The sequence below is a fragment of the Physeter macrocephalus genome, chromosome 6 (genome assembly GCF_002837175.3).
Source record: "Physeter macrocephalus isolate SW-GA chromosome 6, ASM283717v5, whole genome shotgun sequence".
In the NCBI taxonomy this organism is placed as follows: domain Eukaryota; kingdom Metazoa; phylum Chordata; class Mammalia; order Artiodactyla; family Physeteridae; genus Physeter; species Physeter macrocephalus.
The window spans coordinates 47,863,519-47,871,020 of record NC_041219.1 but is presented as its reverse complement, the minus strand read 5'-3'; the positions used below and the strand labels follow the sequence as shown (position 1 = coordinate 47,871,020).

At 55.3% G+C, this 7,502-nt stretch overlaps 1 protein-coding gene across 1 annotated transcript in view; it reads left to right on the top strand.

Moving 5' to 3' along the window:
- PHF21B (PHD finger protein 21B) overlaps window positions 1–2,749 on the top strand; it is a 28,459-nt gene extending 25,710 nt beyond the window's left edge. The window contains exon 12 of the mRNA XM_028491474.2: window positions 795–2,749. Within this exon, the coding sequence (XP_028347275.1) occupies window positions 795–1,013 (219 nt within the window). The 3' untranslated portion in view covers window positions 1,014–2,749. The remainder of the gene's footprint in view (window positions 1–794) is intronic.
- Window positions 2,750–7,502: the final 4,753 nt, after the last annotated feature.

Sequence of the window (7,502 nt, the reverse complement as noted above, 5' to 3'; positions counted from 1 at the left end):
GATGATGGTGATGGTGGTGATGGTGATGATGGTGATGATGATGGTGATGGTGGTGATGATGGTGGTGATGATGGTGATGGTGGTGATGAGATGATGATGATGGTGATGATGGTGGTGATGATGATGGTGATGATGGAGGTGATGGTGGTGGTGGGGATGATGGTGGTGGTGTTGGTAACAGCAACTGGTGAAACCCTTTAAATGTAGTATCCCATTTAGTCCTCTCCATAACTCTATGAAGAGGCTCTGTGATTATTCTTAGAGTTTGGGACGCAGACTCAAGGAGTTTATCTGCCCAGGCAGCAAATAATTAAAACTCTAACTTGAGGCATCTGTTCTTAACCACTTCACTGTGTCACCATGATATGTAAAAGGCTAGAAAAAGCCATGAATACAGCAGGCAAGAGGAAGAGCAGAAAACTGGCCAGCGGCCTGAAGGTCTTCTCCAGGGCTGCACTTGAGCCAAAGCAGGCTTGGAGCTTCCTCCAGCAGCAGAGGTAGATGTGGTCAGCTAGGCAGCCTCACAACCACGAGGCAGAACGTTCCCACGTTCCTGCACAAGCACATCATTTCCAGCCCTGAATGTTTAAAACAAACTTTTCCTGTGGGTCTGGCTGCCGTTTAATTCCATTTTTCGCTTCTGCCTGGTGTGCGTGAGGCCCTCTTCCTGGTTTCTTTCAGCCTCTGCGGTGGAAGGGAGGGGCTTTCCGAGAAAGCGCTGAGGGGGGGCTGCCCCAGGTGCCTTGTGTCACTGAATTCTGAGACCCTTCTCTCTGACGCCCTCCCCCTGACAGAAATGCCTGGAGCTTAAGACGAGCCTGCTGGCCCAGCAGAGGGGCACCCAGTCGTCCCTGGACCGCCTGAGGGCCCTCCTGAGACTGATACACGGCGAGCAGATGCTCCAGGTCACCATGACGACCACCAGCCCCGCCCCGCTGCTGGCCGGGCCCTGGACCAAGCCCTCAGCAGCGGCCATGCACTCTGCCCTCCAGCACCCCCCGGGGCACAACTGACCCCAAGGGACCCGTCTTCATACCCACGGAAAGTCACTGGGACCCTGCTCGCAAGACCTGAGGGTTCTGTCAGCCTTAATTCATAAACACTATGAATTTCAGACAAAAAATAAAACCAGAGACAGGAAAGAAGGGAGAAGAAGCTGAGTGAGGGTCCTAGAGCCAGGATGGGTGGGGATGGAGTCCTGAGCCCTTCAGGTCAGATGGGACGCCCGGAAGCCAGGTTGGGGCCCAGAGTCAGCTCCCTGCTGTTGGGGGGCTGCCCGGGCCTCCGGCTTCTGGACACAGCTGTCTCCTCGGCCTTGTGCCACCCCCCGCGGGAGAGAGAAGGGCCGAGGTGCCCTGCGGGAGGGGAGCCGAGGACACGACGTAGCCAAGTAGTAGAGCTAGTTAGGGCGAGAGGCGGGTAGCAAATCTAGGTAGACTCAGCCGCCCGCCCTCACGGGGCGCCGGGCTCACGCCAGGCCTTCCAGAACGCCCGACCCCTGTTGTCAGTGTTATTAGCGTTCAGAATCGCAGCTGTTTAACTTGAAGGAAGCTCCCCAGGGGACGCTGCTGTGGCCCAGCCAGGCCTCCGTCTGCCCCCTGGTCTTGGGGGCGCCCTCGCCGTGCGCCTCCCTCCTCTGCTGACTTTTTGGACTCATCTTGCCCTCGATGTCTTTTTCTCATGGAGTTTCTGGGCGAGGGATGGAGCTGCAGCCACGCCAGGGAGGCGTTTGGCAGGTTTTCTATTTTGGGTTGAATCGTTCAACTTAACGACTGAAGCCTTTTCTTTCCTCCTTTTGAAGAGCCGATAAAGTATTCCATTCCTCTTTTCTTGCCAGTACAGACACTATGCCAAAAAATAACTTTACCTTTTTGTATGGCGTTTTTATTGTGAGATATTTAATGTGAAGGGGACACTTGGTGACTTTTCCTGCTCTCAGTGGTCTCTGCTGCCCGGGATGAACGGAAAACCCCTCGGGCGGGGGAGCTGCCAAGCTGGAGGGACCCCGAGGGTTTTTTAAGAAGTGGGGGGAGGGGAGGAAGAGAGGGCGGTGGCCTCGGGAGACTGAAGGGTCCCTCTTGCTGTCTCCGCGAGAGCGAAGGGTGCCCGCCGCCCTGCATCCGGGATGGGCCATGCGGGCTTGTCACGCCCACTGGCTTCTCCAGTCCCGAGGGACTTAGCACAACGGGATGAGCATCCGGGAGCCACAGGACTCCCACCCCCAGCACATCACACGGTGCCGAACTGCATGGAACACACGTGTGCGTGAGCACACGTGGCCCCAGACACGCATGCACGCACGCTGCCAGGTGCAGAGCAAGGGGGCTGGCCGGAACCCCGCAGACTGCCATGGTCCCTCCTGTCAATTTCACGACTCCGGGAGAAACTGTGCTGTACGATACAGATCTATTTTAATACACTTAACACTGGGTTGAACAAGATTTTTATATTCTTTTATTGATGAACAAAGTGAACTGTAAGACACACGTCTTATATATTGGTTACTCTAGGCGCCAATCCAGTATTATGCGTTACTGCGTGGCTTGCGATGTCAGTGTCTTCACGTTCCTTTTTTTGTTGGTTTGTTTTTCTTCTTGGATGGATTGAATTAAATTTTTTTAAAAATGTAACGGGAAGATATGAAAGGTTGGACCCGGGAGGGGTAGCTGCCAATGTGTCTTGAGACTTAGTTTTTTGGACCAAGGAGGACCGTCCGATGGATAGTGGGACTAGAGAAAAAGTGTTTGTCTTAAATATGCCGATGTAGTTTCCCTTCTGTACGATGCATTAAACTCGATGGATGATTTCAAAGCCCTGTGGTTTGTTTCCTTGCCTTCAACAGAGAGGCCTCTGGGAGCACGTGGGGCAGGGAGGTGGGAGTTGGAGAGGTTGAAAATCAGGGTCCTGCCTCCTGATCAGGTCCCCACCCCAAGGGAGGGAGGGAGAGAGAGAGGAGAGAGCTCTGGGGCGCCCTCCACGCCCAGATCCCCGCCCCGGGAGGTGCAGGCGCACCTGTGAGGGCCAGGGTTGATGGCTGCAAGGACCAGAACCCAGGCCGGGCGTTGTGTGGAGCCCAGGGGCCGTGTCCGCCCTGCCCCCTCTCGGCATCAATGTGACCGCTTTCTCTGCCTCCCGGGCAGTACCAAGCTCCCACAACCGCCCTGGGGCTTAGTCAGACTGGGAACAGCCCAGCTGGGAAGCCGGACCCCCTGCATCCTTGCTCCAGACATTGTGCAGAGGCCTCTGGTTGGCCCAGCTGGGAGAGGAGCCCCCCGCTGGACCAGCTGTGGCCAGAGAATGGGATTGGATACAAAGTGACTGCCCCCGGAGCCCCCAGTGGGGGTCCTGTCCCCCCCGGCCCAGGTAACGGGGTCGGCCTGCTCCAGCTTTTCTGCCCGACCACTGAACGCTGTGGACCCCGGGTCTGAGCTCCCTCCACTCCTGAATTCTCACTGGCCTTGTCCAGCCTCCTGGCTTTCTGTCTCTGTGCCGGTGGCTCCCCGGCCCTCATCTCCAGCCCTGACCTCTGCCATGGACTCGAGCTGCCCACGGCCAGCCCCACTGATGTCAGCAGACATCTCAAACGGCTCGGTCTCCACCGGGCCAACCCCTCCCTCGCCTACCCCATCCTGGGGGGATTCAGCCTTCCTAAGTTGTGGGCTGGCCCTCCACCCCTGACCACTGGCCATCTGTCAGCTGTGCCCTCAGAATATTAGCAGGATGTGCCCATGTCTCACCACCCACACCACCACCTGGGTCTCAGCCATCCTCTCCCCTGGATTACTGCATGGTCACCTTCCCCTTCCCCCGGCAGCCAGTGTGACGGCGCTTCTATTAAACCCCTGCTATCCCTCCTTGCTCAGCAGAAGCTGAAGTCCCCAAGGCCACAGGACCTGCCTCCTCTGAGCCCTTCAGCTTCCCTTCCTGCTCTGCTCCACTTTCATGGCTCTGTTCCAGCCACGTGGCCTCCGGGTGCTACTTGGAACCCACTGGGTCTGCTCCCACCACAGGGCCTTTGCACGTACTGTGTTCTCACCCGCCTGCTCCTCCCCAGCTGTCTCCCTCACTTGCTTGGGGACATGACCACAGTCCCCTCCCAGTGCAGCTGTCCCCAGGCTCCCTCAACAAGACCTGGCGTTTTCTCTCCTTCCCTGCTCTGATTCCTGAGACTTTCATAACCTACTATGAGTCACCTTCGTATGGTTTTGGCCACTTCATGAAGGCAGGGAGTTTGGAGACTGGAGGTCCGAGGTCAAGGGGTAGCAGCAGGGCTGGTTCCTTCTGAGGCTGTGGGACAGAATCTGTTTCCGGCTGCTGTAGACTCGTCACCCCGTCTCTGCTCCAGCTGACATGGCCTTCGGCCTGTGTGCGTGTCTGTGTTCAAATTTCCCTTTTTCATAAGAACAAGTCGGATCAGGATCCACCTTAATGATCTCACTTAAACTTAGTCATCCTAATTCCAAATCAGGTCACATTCACAGATACTGGGTGGTTGGAACTTCAACTGCTTTTCAGGGGGACACAGTTCAAGCCATAACAGACACCTTTCCGCAGGGTGTCTGCAAGCAGCTTCCCTGGGGCTTCTGCCCCCCGGGACCACCCAGGGCTGCCCCCCTTGCCTCGTCCATCCCCACAGAGCCCGCAGGGTGGAGAGCCCCTGATGTCATCCGGCCGAGGAGCCTGTTCCCTGGCCACCTGCCGTGTGCCCACCCCACCTGGCTTCTTCCTCGGATCTGCTCTGACACGCCAGCCCCTCCCAGGGAACCTGAAGCACAGGGACCTAAAGGGACACACCCAGGTCACACGGCCAGCAGGTGACTGCATCCCAGGCGGCGGTTCCCGGCCAGTCTGCCTCTCTGGACACTGGACACCGGTCACATCGTGGGGCCTTTGTGGCTGGCTGGAGGCCACCCCGACCAAGCTGCGTGCATACGCACTCCTGACCCGGCTAGCGGGCCAGGCTGGGGCTGCAGATGGCGACCTGGCCCCTGGGTGACTCCTCCGAGGCGTGAGGGGACAGATGAGGGAGCACAGGCTAGCTAAGTGCTACTGACACACGCTGCCCTCCCCCACCCTTTCAGCCCAGACTGCGTGTCCCACGGTGGGGGGCAGGGCTTCTTAACTAAACTCTGCTCTGCCCCCAAATCATCTCTCAGACTCCCCCATGGCTCCCCGGGAGCAGTGCCTGCAGTTTCTGGTGATGCCGCTGGGTGGTTTCTGGTCCCCACCTCGATGTCCCGCCCTCCCCTGAGCAGCAGCTGTGACTGGGACTGGGGGCTCCCCCAGGGACTCCCAGGCGCGTCCCGGGGAGAAGTCTGAGCAGGTGGCTGCCATCTGAGAGTGGTGTGAGACCACCTTCCGGGCGACACCGTCCACGCCCTGTCCTGCCTGCTCCGTCCCCTGGGAGGACCCACAGAGCGCGGGGTGCTGGCCGTAGCTGCTGCTACATCCACTGGCCACCTTCTGCGTGACGAGGCCCCAGCACCCACCCACAAGGATCCCTCGTTTCCAAACAGAACGGAAGGACTCCCACCTACCGCGGGGCAGCTCCGAACGGGTCCCTATCGTTGTCAGGTGACAGAGGTCCACTGGTGCTAGTAGCAGCCCGCAGGTCCCTGCGGGGTAAGAAAACCAGGCTGAGGAAGGCTGGCTCCAGAGGGTGTGTGCAGATGTGCTTCTACCCACAGTTTCTCCCGCACCTGGAGTTAAGTCAGCAGGAGGAGCTGTCCCCACGGCCTCCACTGCTGGGGCTCTGGTGAGGCGGAGGCACTGCCCAGAAGCGGAGGGGAGGCCCAGCCAGGGACGGGCCACCTCTGGAAGTGTGGCACTGGTGCCAGAGCAGGCTCGCGCCAGCCCCAGAGAATCACTGGGTGCGTCTCTTCCAAATCCTCATTCACTGACTTCATGGTTTTGGGGGGGCGTTTTTTGGCCTTACTGTGTAGTAGGCAGGATCCTAGTTCCCCAACCAGGGATCGACCTGTGCCCCCTGCAGTGGAAGGGCAGAGTCCTAACCACTGGACCGCCAGGGAAGTCCATGGCTTCATGTTGATCGTTTATAATTGGCCACGGTGGGAGTATTTACACCATGGAAATTGCAAATGCCACAAATCAGGGCTTTACATTCCTAGAGAGCCAGTGGTTAAACATTTAGAAGCAGACTGCTCTTTGTATGCATGTGTGTACATGTGTGCAGATGAGAGAGAAATCGAGGAGGGTGGGTCCAAAGTAAACTTGTGTCCAGCATTAGCCAAAGTTGCTGGGTTTGAAAATGCAACCCTAGATCCCTTACAAAATTTCCAGACAGAAGGAAATTCTCTGGCTTAGCAGTTCACCAAAAACATATGTCTCTAAACCGTAACAATTTCACAAGGAGGCTGATATGTGTTAATTAACACATTTTCCTGCACTGATGTGAGTGAACGTGGCCAAAAACTACAAAAATGTAATTTGACCAGTTTGGGGGGGATCAAGAAAAATTTTCCAAAACTTGGAGGTAAGGTATGCCTTTAATGTAATTCTAGGGAGCAGTTCTCAAACCTGAGTGAGAATCAGAATCATCTGAGGGGCTGGTTGAAACTCAGAGTGCCAGGGCCACCCCAGCTATGCTGTTTTGTTAAAGGATGGGCCACACGACCCAAGCCATGCAGGGAGAGAGCTCCCCAGGAATTTCACTGACACCATCAGGAAAGAAGCATCTAGCACTCAAGGTCCATGTAAGCGGGAGTGCCTGGGAGCCATCTCTTTTATTTTTTTAAACTTACAGAAGTATTTAAAGCCCCAATTCCCTCTGTATGACCACCCACCAGCTTCAGCTTACCTGCAACCCTTGGGGTGTTTCCAGTATATCCAGTGAGTGTGGATCAGCTCTGCCCAGGCAACACAGCAAACGTCAGCATCCAGGGGGTTGCAACCACACTTTTCCAAAGGGGTCTGAATCCCAGCCTTGGCGAGGGGTGTTTTCTTTCCAGGTGACCCTTCCTTGGGTACTCTCTTGCACTGTTCTTTAGGGATCACTTTATACCTTCATAGTTACTCCCCTGTTACACTTAGTGATTGTTTACACCAAACTTTTCCTTTTAAAATTATTGTGTGGTTTCTGTTTCCTGGTTGAACACCTTATACCCTGAACCCATGTTAAATCACTTATTAGTTATCATAGCTGTTTGGTAGATCCCTCGTGGCTTTCTACATAAACAATGATGTCACCTGCAAAGAGAGACAGTTTTACTTCTCTCTTTTCAATCTTTATGCCTATTATTTTTCTTGCCTTATTTCAATAGCTAGGACCTCCAATATAATTTGAATGGAAGTGGTGGGCGTAAGCATCTTTGTCTTGTTTCTGATTTTAGGGAAGAAGTTTCAACAGTTTGACCATTACGTATGTTATTTAATAGAAAGAGGAAGTTCTCTTCTATTCTTAGTTTGCTTCGATTTTTTTTTTTTTTTTTTTTTTTTTTTTTTTTGCTGGTACACGGGCCTCTCCCTTTTGTGGCCTCTCCCGT